Source organism: Equus asinus, chromosome X (assembly GCF_041296235.1).
Source record: "Equus asinus isolate D_3611 breed Donkey chromosome X, EquAss-T2T_v2, whole genome shotgun sequence".
NCBI classification, from domain to species: Eukaryota; Metazoa; Chordata; class Mammalia; order Perissodactyla; family Equidae; genus Equus; species Equus asinus.
In genome coordinates this window covers 95923736-95937266 of record NC_091820.1, presented here as the reverse complement: position 1 = coordinate 95937266, position 13531 = coordinate 95923736, and the positions used below count along the sequence as shown (strand labels likewise).

The 13531-nt window shown below is 41.9% G+C and overlaps 1 protein-coding gene across 1 annotated transcript; it reads right to left on the bottom strand.

Annotated features, from left to right (window-relative positions):
• Positions 1 to 462: 462 nt before the first annotated feature.
• Positions 463 to 8177, bottom strand: LOC139042678 (T-complex protein 11-like X-linked protein 2). The gene is made up of 7 exons (XM_070502412.1): positions 8047 to 8177; positions 7065 to 7285; positions 6166 to 6302; positions 5699 to 5916; positions 5419 to 5600; positions 4508 to 4671; positions 463 to 3654 (listed from the first exon to the last, which is right to left on the bottom strand). The coding sequence occupies exons 2-7, from the start codon at positions 7217 to 7219 to the stop codon at positions 3422 to 3424; spliced, it is 1089 nt and encodes a 362-aa protein (XP_070358513.1). The 5' UTR covers positions 7220 to 7285; positions 8047 to 8177; the 3' UTR covers positions 463 to 3421.
• Positions 8178 to 13531: the final 5354 nt, after the last annotated feature.

Below are 13531 nucleotides of genomic sequence, written 5' to 3'. Positions count from 1 at the left end.
GAGCCAAGGAATACAAGAATGCAGCACTCGAAGTAGAAAAGGCAAGTCAACCAATTTTCCCCTAGAGCTGCCAGAGGGAGGGTGGCCCTGCCAATACCTTTGTTTTGACCCAGTAAAGGTGATTTTGAACTTGACTTCCAGGACTACAAGAGAATAAAAGCAGGTTGTTTTAAGCCACCAAGTTTGAGGCCATTTGTTACAGCAGCCATAAGAAAACAACAGAGGTATCTTTAGAGATCATCTAGTCCAGTGGTTTTCAAACAATCCTCAAAACTACTTGTTCCCGCTCTGCTTTAACCGAAGCTGTTCAGTTTTTATCTCACTCATGGCCTTATGGAAATATTTCATTTTTTAAAAAAATGACTGGACAGGATTAAACAGTAAAATCACTGATTTATTCCAATACACAATTTTACAGATGAAAAATAAAATCCCAGAAAAGTGAAAAGATTTTCCCTTACTCAGCCAGAGAAGACAAACAGAAAACAGGTTTAACTCCCAATTAGAGCTTCTTGTGCCACAGTGCACTAACACTGGAGATAAACTGTGGAGGAATAAATGAAATCATATAGAGAGAGAGATTAAAAGAGTGCCTGGCACACATGTGCTCATAAACATTATCTATTATTATAATACGTCCTTGCGTTTGCATAGAATATCTTTGGAAGGATACACAAAAATCTGGCAACACTGCTTTCCTCTGGGTAGGGAAATGAGACATAGGGGTAGGGAAGAAACTGACTTTTCACCATATATCTTTTTTAATCATGTGCATGTACTACCAATTTATATATATTCTTTTTTTCCCCCTAAACGGTGAGCAGGACTGAATGGAGCTGCTTTTCCTTGTTTAGGATTAAGATTCCTATCTGATGCGGGGTCGGTGAGCCGAGGAGTCGAAAGAAAGATTTCTTGGACTCTCAAGATCTGGCAGTAGTGCTCTTTTATTTAGAGAATAGAATAGCATGGGGACAGGACCCACGGGCAGTCAGAGCTCCTGCTGCCGCTGCTGCTACTGCCCCCGCTGGCATGGGGACAGGACCCATGGGCAGGCAGAGCTGCTGCGTGGGGACAGGACCCACGGGCAGTCAGAGCTCCTGCTGCTGCCCCGAGTTGAGGGTTAGGGCTAATTTTATAAGGCATGGGTATGTGAATCATTTCTTTACAAGACAAAGGAAAGAACATGAAAAAAAGTTAAAATGGTATCAGTGCAGGTGGGGTCTGGTCGTTGGGTGATCCCATGACTTTTAGACAAGAATCAAATCAGATTAAGTAAAGGTCAGAAGCCACCACCCTAAGTCAGTTACATGAGCTTGCCAGACAGCAACCAACTTAAGTTCTTGCCTTCCCCATTAAGAGTTTCTAGGGATCAGGTCATCTCTCTTCTTCTTCCTGGTACAGAGAGGGAGGCACCTTTTACAGATATTTACCTTACAAATGTAAATGTGTCCCAACAAGGGCAAGTTCCATTCCCCAGAGCCTCCTTCCCTGTCCCTGTTATCAAAAGCAATCAGCCCCAAACAGTCCCGATGCCAAAGAGACACATCCTGGGGTAGCCAATTTCAGGTCCCTACAAGGTCATCCCCCCTTCCTTCACAAACGCAAATGTCTCTCAAAAGGGCAAGCAAAATTCCAGTCCTCGGAGCCTGCTTCTCATCTGCAGTTTTAAAAGTAACCAGCCTAAAAATCCTCATCATAAACCGTTTTAAAATTAAGCAGCCTAAAAATCCTCATCACTATCGTCTCTATGTGGAGATAGAGAGCCAACTCAGAATCTCGAAGAAATCAATCATGCCAAACTTCAATTATAAAGTAGAAAGTAAATTTTCATTTCGTCCAATGTCTGTATCCACCACCTGCTCAGTCATCTCCACAGGGGTTCCTTCAGAGCACATTTTTCTATAAGATAATCAGGCTTCCAAAATTAAGATTAAAAAAAAAATTGTGTTAATATTGGCAATCAGATTAGAAAATTCAACTAGACAAATTTCGCTGCCTGTTTATTCAATACACCACATTCACCAGCCTTGGTCTCTTTCCTGAAACTATCTAAATCACAAGATTAAAACCCTTGAATGATCCATTCCCCAGTTTCTCTGTGTACCCTACATCCGGCCAAAGTAAAAGTATCACTCTATTCACCTAGCTGTGTCAACCACCTGGGATCCACCCTCTAAAGAAATTGTCCTGGGACAAAGGAAACTCAAATCCGATCTGTTACTCTTCTTGGGTTAAGTAAATTATACTTAGCTCTTCTCATCCCCTGAAATGGTGAGGACATTTTTTTTTCACCCAGTTATAATATTCCTTAAGTAAATTTCTCTTTTCTCCTGTCCATTCCAAACAAGTTCAAATCCAAACTGACATTTTCCCTAATTTCTTAGGTTGCGGTTGGTCTATTGCAGTTGGCTTGAGAAGGAGTGGAAGAATCTCTACAGTCTCAGAAAACAAGCCCAGGTTCTCGTGTACCCAGAACATCTGTCATTCGTGATGCCGACAGAGCTGAAAATCATAATCTGGCAGTTAGAATTCCAGACTGCAAGTGGGAAGAAGTATGGTGGCTGCCCCACCCTTGAACACCTACATAACTTCTGTCAAGAATCACGGGATGCTCTAAACCTAGAAATATGAAAACAGAGAATCGTTCAGCTATAGAACAGGACCAAGGATGAACTTGACATGAGTCGGCCACTGACCTAACGGCTCGGATTTGGTGTCACTATCAGGGACTCCAACCCTGACCCCCAAGATCACTTGAGAGGGAGAGGGAAAACAATCCCATGGAGGCTGAGAACTGTTCTCAACTCAGTGCTTGTTAGCAGACAATGTGGACTTTCATCCGGTCCCCAGTTTTCATACTGTTTATGCCACACACCAGAAAAGGAGATGGGGGCTCTTACTACTGCTGCATCCTCCAAAATTACGGAAAGATTTGGTACAGGAAGTTGGATTCTGTGTCTTCTCTTGATCTATAACTCATTGAATTTCTGACTTCCAGAAGCCCTCATGCTCACACTCTGGGTAACACTACAAAGTTTTTATAGGCCTCACGGAAATGATTTTCCATTGGGGAAAATAATGCTAGCACTTGATGCCTGCCCAAGCCAGAATACTGAAGAATGATCAGCCAGGGAAGTGAAAACTGAGGGCTCACGGGCTTCACAGCTAGTTAAGGATAATGCCACAGAAGCTGGATTCAGTTGCAGCACAGAAGGAACTGAGGTTTGCTTGCAGCTCAGAAGTTTATTAACGAAGGGGATTGGGCCAGTTGGTGTTTACATGCTTGAACGCTGAAGCCATGTGTTCTGGCTGTAGTTAGGAAGAGGACTGGTTGCTCTGCTGGCCATAGGTGACGTCATCCCAGGAACAGGCTGGGCCCTCTCTCTTGGGTCCTTGTTGCCACAGCTGGGGTCCAGCATTATCAGAGACATTCCACTTCTGTTTCTCCTGCCTGAGCCGGAGGGATGATATTTTTTAGGATTTCAGCATAGTAGGGGCTAAATACCTGCTGATTGTGACGCATCAGATTGACAAACTTCCAGCCCAGGTCTGCCAACTCCCCCTTGATGAGAATAAGGCCTCCAGGGAAGTCTAGCAGAGATTCCTGCATGCCACGGACCAAACAGCATTTGAGAAACAAACGGATCCGCTGATCTGTGAGCAAGCAAAAACAATGAAAAGAGGAAGATCAAAGAGGTTTCAGGAGAAATTCACATTGCCCTTTGCACTCTCTGCTCATCAAAGTTTAAGTTAACTGAGATACTCACTGACCAACCCACTCATTTGGGTAAATCGTATAAATGAGATTTGTTCCTTGTGTTTTGGAAGAGCGAATGCTGTCAAGCTCCCAAAGACAGTGCACGATCAAAAGATGTTGAGCTAGCAAATTTCTGGCTGTTCATAAGATTACGTGGCTCCAAGTGAGCTCCTGGTGTGCATCTGACCTAACAAGAGGATCCTAGACACTGTACCTGAAATTCCAAGGGCACACATTGCAGCCAGTATGCCAAGTTCAGGCCCACACACCCAAATCTGACCATGTTAAGATGCAAAAGTTAGAAGCAAGCTGGCCAAGTTCACTGCTTCCCCTCCAGCATGGAACATGTTCTACAGTCTAAGACAGCATCAGTTCCTTGGAGAGGAGTAGGGGCCTGCGTGGTAACTTAAAGCATGGCATAGAGACAGGGTTTCCCAACATAGGTCTTGGACTACAAGTAGAGAATGATCAGGGGTGACTCAGTAGGGTTGGTGGGACAGTATCTCACACCTGCAAGTTATATATCCTAGCTGCAGATCCACCTTAAAACCATACATTCACTCTTCAAACTGGAAGAAATCTACTTCAACCCTGCACGCTATAGATAAGGAAACTAAAGCCAAAACATTTTCCCAATGGTCCTGCTTTTCCATTTTTAAATGGTTCTGTAACTGACTTTCAGGGTTGAGGCTACCTGCGCACCCTCCAAATTCTTGCCATCCCTCCCCACCACCATCATGAGACTCTTACCAACGATGGTACGAACACGGTTCTCCTTCTTGGCGATGTTCTGGAGTTGGCCTGTAAGAGATGCTGTGTTTTTGCTGCTCAGGGCAGAGAGACCCATGCTTTTGAGGCCTTGTTGGATTTCCAGAGACACTTGTTCACTCACACTCAGCATAGCCTCTTCAGGCCTGGAAATGAAGGACAGAAAGCAAAGTGGCCCTGGCAGAAGGGCAAAGCCAGAGAGCCCCGGAGCAGAAGCCAGATCCACTCAAAGGCGAATTTCAGCTCCCCACCAGGATTAAACAACAGGACCCAGTGTGTAGGTGAAATACCTTCATAGCTACCCTCAAGGTTCCAGCTAATTCGTGCATACAGTACTATATTCTGCTTCAAAGAACACAAGACAAACTGGACAAGGGTTCAGCTCCATCCTTGGACCCATTCAGTACTCTTTAGTCCCAGAAATTTGATCTAAATATTGTTTTAAGATTTCCTTGGGTATTTTCCATGGCTTTTTTTCCTACCTTGCCAATTAAATTGAAAATACATTGAGACTTGGACTTCTAAATCCTCTTTTTACTTTGGTTGTGGTGCCCTGCATACAGCGAATGATCAATCGGTTACCGACCAACAGATCACTTTCCAGTTATACATACACAAATCAGTCACCCATTCAAGTACATAAGGACCCATTCTTAGCAAACATAATGAATCGTTTGTAGCAAACTAGCCACACTCTGCTCTTTGGAAAGAAGTTTTATTTTTTCTATCCCAAGCCTCAATAGAACTTATCACAAGACATCAGCAATCTTTGCAGATCGTTCCCAAAGTCCTTTGTGTGGTTTGTGATGAAGTAGAAGCCATACTACATTACCTGCTTGTGTGCCAAAGACCACATACTAGTTTCAACTTTAAGAAAGATCTATGAAGCTTACCTGGAGTTAAATTCCTCTGTCAGGGCCTTGGTTATGCATTTCAGTTTATCCACAAATTCAGGTGAGTTGAATAAAACATTACCAGAGAAACTTCTGGCCACTAGCAAGACTGAGGTCAGGATGGTTAACTGGCGCAACTGGGACTCCATCTCCTGCAGCCGGATTCTGTCCATCAGCAAAGTCTGGTGAAGCACAGAAGAGCAGGTTGCCAGGAGAAAAGGGTTCTAGTGAAGTTGTTGAAAACAAAACCAAAAGGCAATGCTCTAACACACATTCCTACCTCAGGGAATTCTTCATTGTCAGAATCCGAGAGAAGAAGGTTCAGGTAACCCTGGTATAGCACCATTGTGGGACTGGGGAGCTCCGAGTTGTCAGCTGCCCAATTTGGAAGTGCACAGGCCATAGTGGAGGAGCCGGGAGAGTCAGGAGAACTCGAAGATGGTGGAGTGATGTCTGCTGCTGCTTTGGTTAGCCATTTTGTGGTGCATTCAAGGAGATCTATGACATAGAAGGGAACATGTGAGTATCTTCAAACTCCAAGACTCCAAGAGGAAGGCTTTAAGATACTCTCTAGGTCAATAAAGAAGTGATTTTCTAGGTCTTTCTGTCTTAGAGAAACGCTCCTTCTCCCTATCCCTTACCCAAGGAAGAAATTTTCTAAGCAGAAAATACAAAATACTCTATCACTGTAAGAAGGCAGATCCAAGGTCAAATCTTCCCTCTCCTGCCTTTAAATTTTAAACCTACTGGGCTGCCTGTCGAGGAGCTCCTGGAATTTAGCTCGTTCATACTGGACGGAATGTTCCTTCAGGTAAGGTCGAAGACTCCGGATGGTATAGTTTACCATGTCCATTTTCATCAGGCCCAGAACATGGAAGATACCCCTGTCATAGAGGGAAATCAAATATTTACACTATGAAAGGAAATCTGGTGCAGAGGGGTGGAAGCCAAGCGAGGAGTCCTAAAATTGTTGACTTTAGAGTGAAAAGGGGCCTTAAAAACAACAACCCTACTTCGATTTACAAATAAAGACACAGTAGCCAGGGACCCAAGGCCACAGAGTGAGCTGCTGGCAAAGCTACGGACAGAGACATCATCTGCCTTTTTAGTTACCAGTCCAGAGCTCTTTCCACCGTAGCCACTCTGTCTTCTCAGCAAAAAGGGTAGTCAGTGGAAGGAAAAATGACCAAAGTCCCAACAACTATCTGTAGGTAGTTGGAATGATGGTGATTGAATTTCTAAATCATTGGGCATATCACTTTACCTTTCTGGGTCTTGGTTCTTCTAACTGGGAAACAGAGATAATCCTCATTCATGTCCCCTCACAGGGTTTGAGTTAGGACACGTAGGAGAACATCTGGAAAAGGGCTGTTTGGAATCTCTAGAAGAAAGAATTACTGTGCTCTAATGTCTTAACAGCATTTCTTAATAGGGGTCCAAATGACCTAAAGATCATCAGACAGGCCCTGAGAGACTGTCCTCAGAAAATAAAAGCCACTAGTCCAGGGAGGAAGAAAAGAGGTATTAGTCAGTTTTTCAGCACAGAAGAGCTAGACAAGGCAGGGGCTCTAACACAGTATCTGGCCCCGAGTTTTTTGGCACCATGTCTAAGGCAGATTTCAGGGACAGTACATTTAGTTTCTCACCTCAGTAACTGCACAGGATCTGTTATGCTCTTTAGTTTGCGCACTGCTTCATCTCGGGCTGGTGCACATAGCAGGGCCATCAAATTAAGAATGTAGTTAGAGAGATGAGGGACATCCAGGGCCCCATGTTCTGCTTCCTGCTTGAGGAGATCCATGTCCAGAGCTTCTTCCACCTCATTTCTTAGGCGGTTCTGGCGTGGTAATAGCAGTGATAGCAAGATCTTCCCAGAAAAGAAAATCAATAGAGCCAAGCTGTTTAGAACCTCAAACATTCCCCAATAAACAACCCTCTTAAGACAAAGGTATCCCAGCCTGTGTCTTTCTGGGGGTCCAGAAACTAGGTCTCTAAATTTCTTACAGAGAATATTTATTATCTCTCTCGGTTTAGGGGCCAAATATAATTCAAGGCTTCATTGGAATCAGTAATAACAGTAGTGCCGTATTATTTTCTGAGCAGAATGAGATAAAGGTATGAATAAAAACAAGAGTGTGATAAAGGAAGTGGAGGATATAAAAACATAAAATTAAAACAATATATAAAATATAAAAGACACCACCACAAGGTGACGAGACAAGCTTAATAAGGGATAAGGACATCTTTAGACTTTTACTTCAAAGGGAAATGATGAAATAGGAAAAGCAACCATTAAGGGTCACTTAAAACAGCCTTTTGACTCGAAAGTATAAGTTCCTTGTGGGCAAGGGCTCTCTTATGCATCTATGTGCTTCTGAAACACATGAAACATAGTGAGGATTCAGTGAAAATATTTAATTGAATGATAAACCATGTTGTTATAACAAGATCCCAACTTTCAAGCTTCTTCTCATACAAATAAAACGGAAGCTTCTCCATATTATCTATTTAAGGAGTGGGCCATGTTCAGAAAGGAAGTATGCTACTTAGGATATTGGTAGCCATCAAGAACCCAAAGGTCTGAGATGCCCAGAAACACCATCTACAAACGGGAGGTTGGTTACTCACCTCCTTAACTTCTTTTAGAAGTTTAAGAGCACACGTGAAGTCAGGGGGAGTACTCAATAGCTGCTCTTTCAGATGGTCCCAAAAAGCTTTGTACACTGTGTCCACGAACCTGCCTTCCAGACTATAAGAAGGTTAAATGAGCAAATTGCTCTTTACCATGAGAACTGATATAGGATCATAATCTCCTAAATCCCAAACAGCATTTAAGATCATCAAAGACCATTAGATTGACAAGCCAGGAGCTGTGTTTAAACATGAGCAGAGTTGAATAAACTGAGTTTAGTCTCGGATACGAAGGCATTGGCCAAATCTTCTCAGAAGGGTACCTCATGGTTCCAGAAAAGCTCTCCTCCTGCAGTAGGAAGAACCATGAACTAGGGGTTTAGCCCCTGAGTCCTAGCCTTGGTTCTGCACCCTACCTAAACGTGTGCCTTTAGTCCATAGACTTAGACTTTTGAACTAGGTGATCTTTTCCCTTCAGTCTTGAAACCCAGGAAAGGATTTTTCTTTTTGGTAACGTGCACCCATCTTAAAAGTTTTACATGGACCATAAACTCAGCAAGCTGAAACTGAATTCATAATCTTCCCCTTTTAAACTTGTTCCTTGTTCTTGCAAACCAGAAAGCTTAGCCCTTTTCCTCTTAAAAAATACAACAGTGAAGGGTGATGTCAGCATCATGGTGGAGTGAGCTTTCCTGGGACTCTCTCCCCTCTAACATATAACAAAAAGGAGCAGCCACATTCCAACAGGAAATATCGTAATAGCACAGGAATCCTCAGAGAGTCACAGCAGCCAAACGACGGAGGGCAGAGAGGCTGGAATCCCCCTCGGAGGAGCTGGAATGGGGTAAGAGAGAACTTTTCTCCCTCCTCTAAAGACTGGGATTGCTGCCGCGGGAGGATCCATGAGGGAAGGAGTGGGGGATGGGTTGTGTGACCGTAGGATCACCCAGGACTCCCTAGCGCCCTTGCAGCCTAGAGGGAAGCCCTCTATTGGGCAAAAGCCTTCATGTGGGGTGACCTCATCAAGCCAGGAAGCCAGGAGACCAGACCAGACAGGGCGAGCTGATCCAGAAACCGGGCACTGCCTGCTAGAGAAAATGGCCCCCTCCCCTCACCCACGCTGTGCCACGCCATCTCACCTGAAGGGAGGGGGGGCTCAAAATATACGACTCTCGACCCCCACCCAGTGGCGATAGGCTGTAATGGCAACCACATAATATCACAATGGGAAAAACACGTAGCTCCAGCATCAAGCGGTTCATCAAAACTCCAGACCAGAGAGAAAACAAATACACAGAATTCTGTCCTGAAGACTCAGAAATGAGTAAACTAAACGACAATGAATTCAGAAGAGCTATCGTCAAAAAACTCAATGAGGTAAAAGTGAATACAGAGAAACAATTCAATGAGTTCAGGAGCTACTTCACAAAAGAGATTGAAACTGTAAAGAAGAATCAATCAGAAATACTAGAGATGAAAGACAAAACAGAAGCGATAAAACAAGATACAGATTCGCTGAATGCTGATGTGGACGCCATAGAGGAGCAAGTCAGCACCATCGAAGACAGACATCTTGAATTGCTCCAGACAGAGGAGGAGAGAGAACTGAGACTGAAAAGAAATGAAGAAAGTCTCTGAGAAATATCTGACTCAATGAGGAAATGCAACATAAGAATTACAGGTATTCCCAGAAGGTGAAGAGAAGAAAATGGAGCAGAAAGCATGCTCAAAGAAATAATAGCAGAGAACTTCCCAAATCTAGGGAATCAGAGAGAAATATGTGTGGAGGAAGCTTTCAGCCCTCCTAGATTTATCAATGTAAAAAGACTTACTGCCAGGCATATAGTAGTAAAACTGGCAAAAATGAACGACAAAGAAAGAATACTCAGGGCAGCAAGGCAGAAGAAAATAACCTACAAAGGAACCTCTCTCCGACTTTCAGCAGATTTCTCTGCAGAAACCTTACAAGCTAGGAGAGAATGGAATGACATATTCAAAACTTTAAAAGATAAAAATCTTCAGCCAAGAATACTCTATCCAGCAAAAATATCCTTCAGATATGAGGGAGAAATTAAAACTTTCCCAGACAAACAAAAGCTATGGGACTTCATTGCCATGAGACCCCCCCTCCCCCACAAGAAATTCTCAAGAAGGTCCTCATACCTGAAAACAGAAAAAAAGGGAGAAAGGGGTCACAAAACACAGAGTAGGGAGACACATAGAATCAGAATAGGATAGCAAATATTCAACTATAGCATTAGGATAAAGGGAAGGAAAACACCAAAAACAAAGACAACCTTGTCACTTTAATCACCAACTCACAACACAAATTGAAATAAGATAGGGGAATTCTAACTTAGGAGGGGAGGAGGAAAGGAACTGAATCAGTTGAGAGTAAGGAAATAAGAAGGCATCAGAAGATGGACTATGGTATGCACGACATTCTGAATACAAACTTCAGGGTAGCCACTTAACTAAAAAGCAGAACAGAGACACAAAAAGTAAATAAGGAAAAAACTAAGAAACACAGAATAAGAAACTGCAGAAATCAATGGGTACACCAAAACACACAGGACAAGAAACAAAGGAAATGCAGGAAAACCAGAGAACGAGTGACAGAATGACAGCATTAAGTCCTCATACATCAATAATCACCCTCAACGTAAAAGGATCAAACTCTCCAGTAAAAAGACACAGAGCGGAAAGATGGAGTAAAGAACAAGATCCAATAATTTGTTGCCTCCAGGAAACACATCTCAGCTCCAATGACAAATACAGGCTCAGAGTGAAGGGGTGGAAGATGATACTCCCAGCTAGTGGCAAACAAAAGAAAGCAGGTGTTGCAATGCTTATATCAGAAAAAGTAGATTACAAGATAAGGCAGGTAAAGAGAGACAAAGAGGGGCAACATATAATGATCAAAGGGAACTACCAATCCACTCTCCATTGCTATGTCTTTCTTTCTCATTGTTTTTATCTTCTACTTATGAGTGAGATCGTAAGGTATTTGACTTTCTCCCGCTGAATAATTTCACTCAGCATAATACCCTTAAGGACCATCCATGTTGTCACAAATGGCCGGATTTCATCATTTCTTATGGCTGAGTAGTATGCCAAAGGGACACTACATCAAGAAGAAATGCTTACAAATATCTATGCACCCAACACAGGAGCACCAAAGTTCATAAAGCAACTATTAACAAACCTAAAAGAAGATATCAAAAATAACACAATAATAGTAGAGGACCTCAACACCTCACTCACACCGTTGGACAGATCATCCAGACAGAAAATCAACAAGGAAACAGTGGAATTAAACAAAAAGCTAAAACAGTTGAACATAATGGACACTCCATCCAAAAACAGCAGAATACACATTCTTCTCCAGTGCACACGGAACATTCTCAAGGACAGACCATATGTTGGGAAATAAGGCAAGCCTCTACAAATTAAAAAAAATTGAAATAATAACAAGCATCTTCTCTGATCATAATACTATAAAGCTACAAGTTAATTACAAGAAAAAAGCTGAGAAAAGGACAAAGATGTGGAGACTAAACAATATGCTATTGAACAAGCAATGGATCATTGAACAAATTAAAGAAGGAATCAAAAAATATCTGGAGACAAATGAAAATGATAGCATGCCATACCAACTCATATGGGATGCAGCAAAAGCTGTATTAAGAGAGAAATTCATCACAATACAAGCACACCTTAACAAACAAGAAAAATCCCAAATAAGCAATCTCAAATTACACCTAACTGAATTAGAAAAAGAAGAACCAACATAGCCCAAAGTCAGCAGATGAGAAATAGTAAAACTCAGAGCAGAAATAAATGCTATTTAAACAAAAAAGGCAGTAGAAAGGATCAATGAAACAAAGAGCTGGCTCTTTGAGAAGATAAATAAAATTGACAAACCCCTAGCCAGACTAACAAAGAAAAAAAGAGAGAAAGCTCAAATAAACAAAATCAGAAATGAAAGAGGAGAAATAACAAGACTCCACAGAAATACAATGGATTCTAAGAGAATACTATGAAAAACTATATGCCAACAAAATGGATAACCTAGAGGAAATGGATAAATTCTTAAACTCTTACAACCTCCCAAAGCTAAGTCAAGAAGAAAACAGACAACCTGAACAGACCAATCACAAGGAAAGAGATTGAAATAGCAATCAAAAGCATCCCAAAGAATAAAACCCCAGGACCAGATGGCTTTCCTGGGGAATTCTACCAAACTTTCAGAGAGGATTTAATACCTATCCTTTTCAAGCTATTCCAAAAAATTAGGGAGGATGGAACACGTCCTAACACATTTTACGAGACCAACATCAGGCTGATACCAAAGCCTGACAAGGACAGCACAAAAAAGGAGGACTACAGGCCAATATCACTGATGAACACAGATGCAAAAATTCTCAACAAAATTTTGGCAACCTGAATTCAGCAATACATCAAAGGATCATACATCATGATCAAGTGGGATTCATACCAGGGACACAGGGATGGTTCAACATCTGCAAATCAATCCGTGTGATACACCACATCAACAAATTGAGGATTAAAAACCACATGATCATCTCAATAGAAGCAGAGAAAGCATTTGACAAGATCCAACAGCCATTTATGATAGAAAGTCTTAACAAAATGGGGATAGAAGGAAATTACCTCAACATAATAAAGGCCATATATGACAAACCCACAGCCAACATCATACTCAATGGGCTAAAACTGAGTGCCATCCCCCTGAGAACAGGAACGAGACAAGGATACCCTCTATCACCACTCTTATTCAACATAGTACTGGAGGTTTGGGCCAGAGCAATTAGGCAAGAAAAAGGAATAAAAGGAATGCAAATAGGGAGCGAAGAAGTGAAACTCTCACTGTTTGCAGACGACATGATCTTATATATTTGGAAAACCACAAAAAATCCATTGGAAAACGATTAGAAATAATCAACAACTACAGCATAGTTGCAAGGTATAAAATCAACTTACATAAATCAGTAGCATTTCTGTACTCTAATAACGAACTAACAGAAAAAGAACTCAGGAACACAAAACCATTCAAAATCGCAACAAAAAGAATAAAATACCTTGGGGTGAATTTAACTAAGGAAGTGAAAGACCTATACTACGAAAACTACAAGACTTTCCTGAAAGAAATTGATGACGACCTAAAGAGATGGAAAGACATTCCATGCAGGTGGATTGGAAGAATAAACATAGTTAAAATGTCCCTTCTACCTAAAGCAACCTACAGATTCAATGCTACCCAATAAGATTCCCAATGATATTCTTTGCAGAAATAGAACAAAGAATCCTAAAATTCATATGGGGCAACAAATGACCCCGAATTGCTACAGCAATCCTCAGAAAAAAGGACAAAGCTGGAGGCATCACAATCCCTGACTTCAAAACATACTACAAAGCTACTGTAATCAAAACAGCATGGTATTGGTACAAAAACAGGTGC

What these genes read in the sequence shown, in the direction of transcription:
- LOC139042678 (XM_070502412.1), bottom strand. Translation starts at nt 7,219, where the DNA reads ATGGATCTCCTCAAGCAGGAAGCAGAACATGGGGCCCTGGATGTCCCT. An exon ending in GATCCTGTGCAGTTACTGAG is followed by an intron (nt 6,303 to 7,064) that starts GTGAGAAACTAA and finishes CCTCTATGACAG; the next exon opens with GGGTATCTTCCATGTTCTGG. An exon ending in CCGTGTTCGTACCATCGTTG is followed by an intron (nt 3,655 to 4,507) that starts GTAAGAGTCTCA and finishes GCTTGCTCACAG; the next exon opens with ATCAGCGGATCCGTTTGTTT.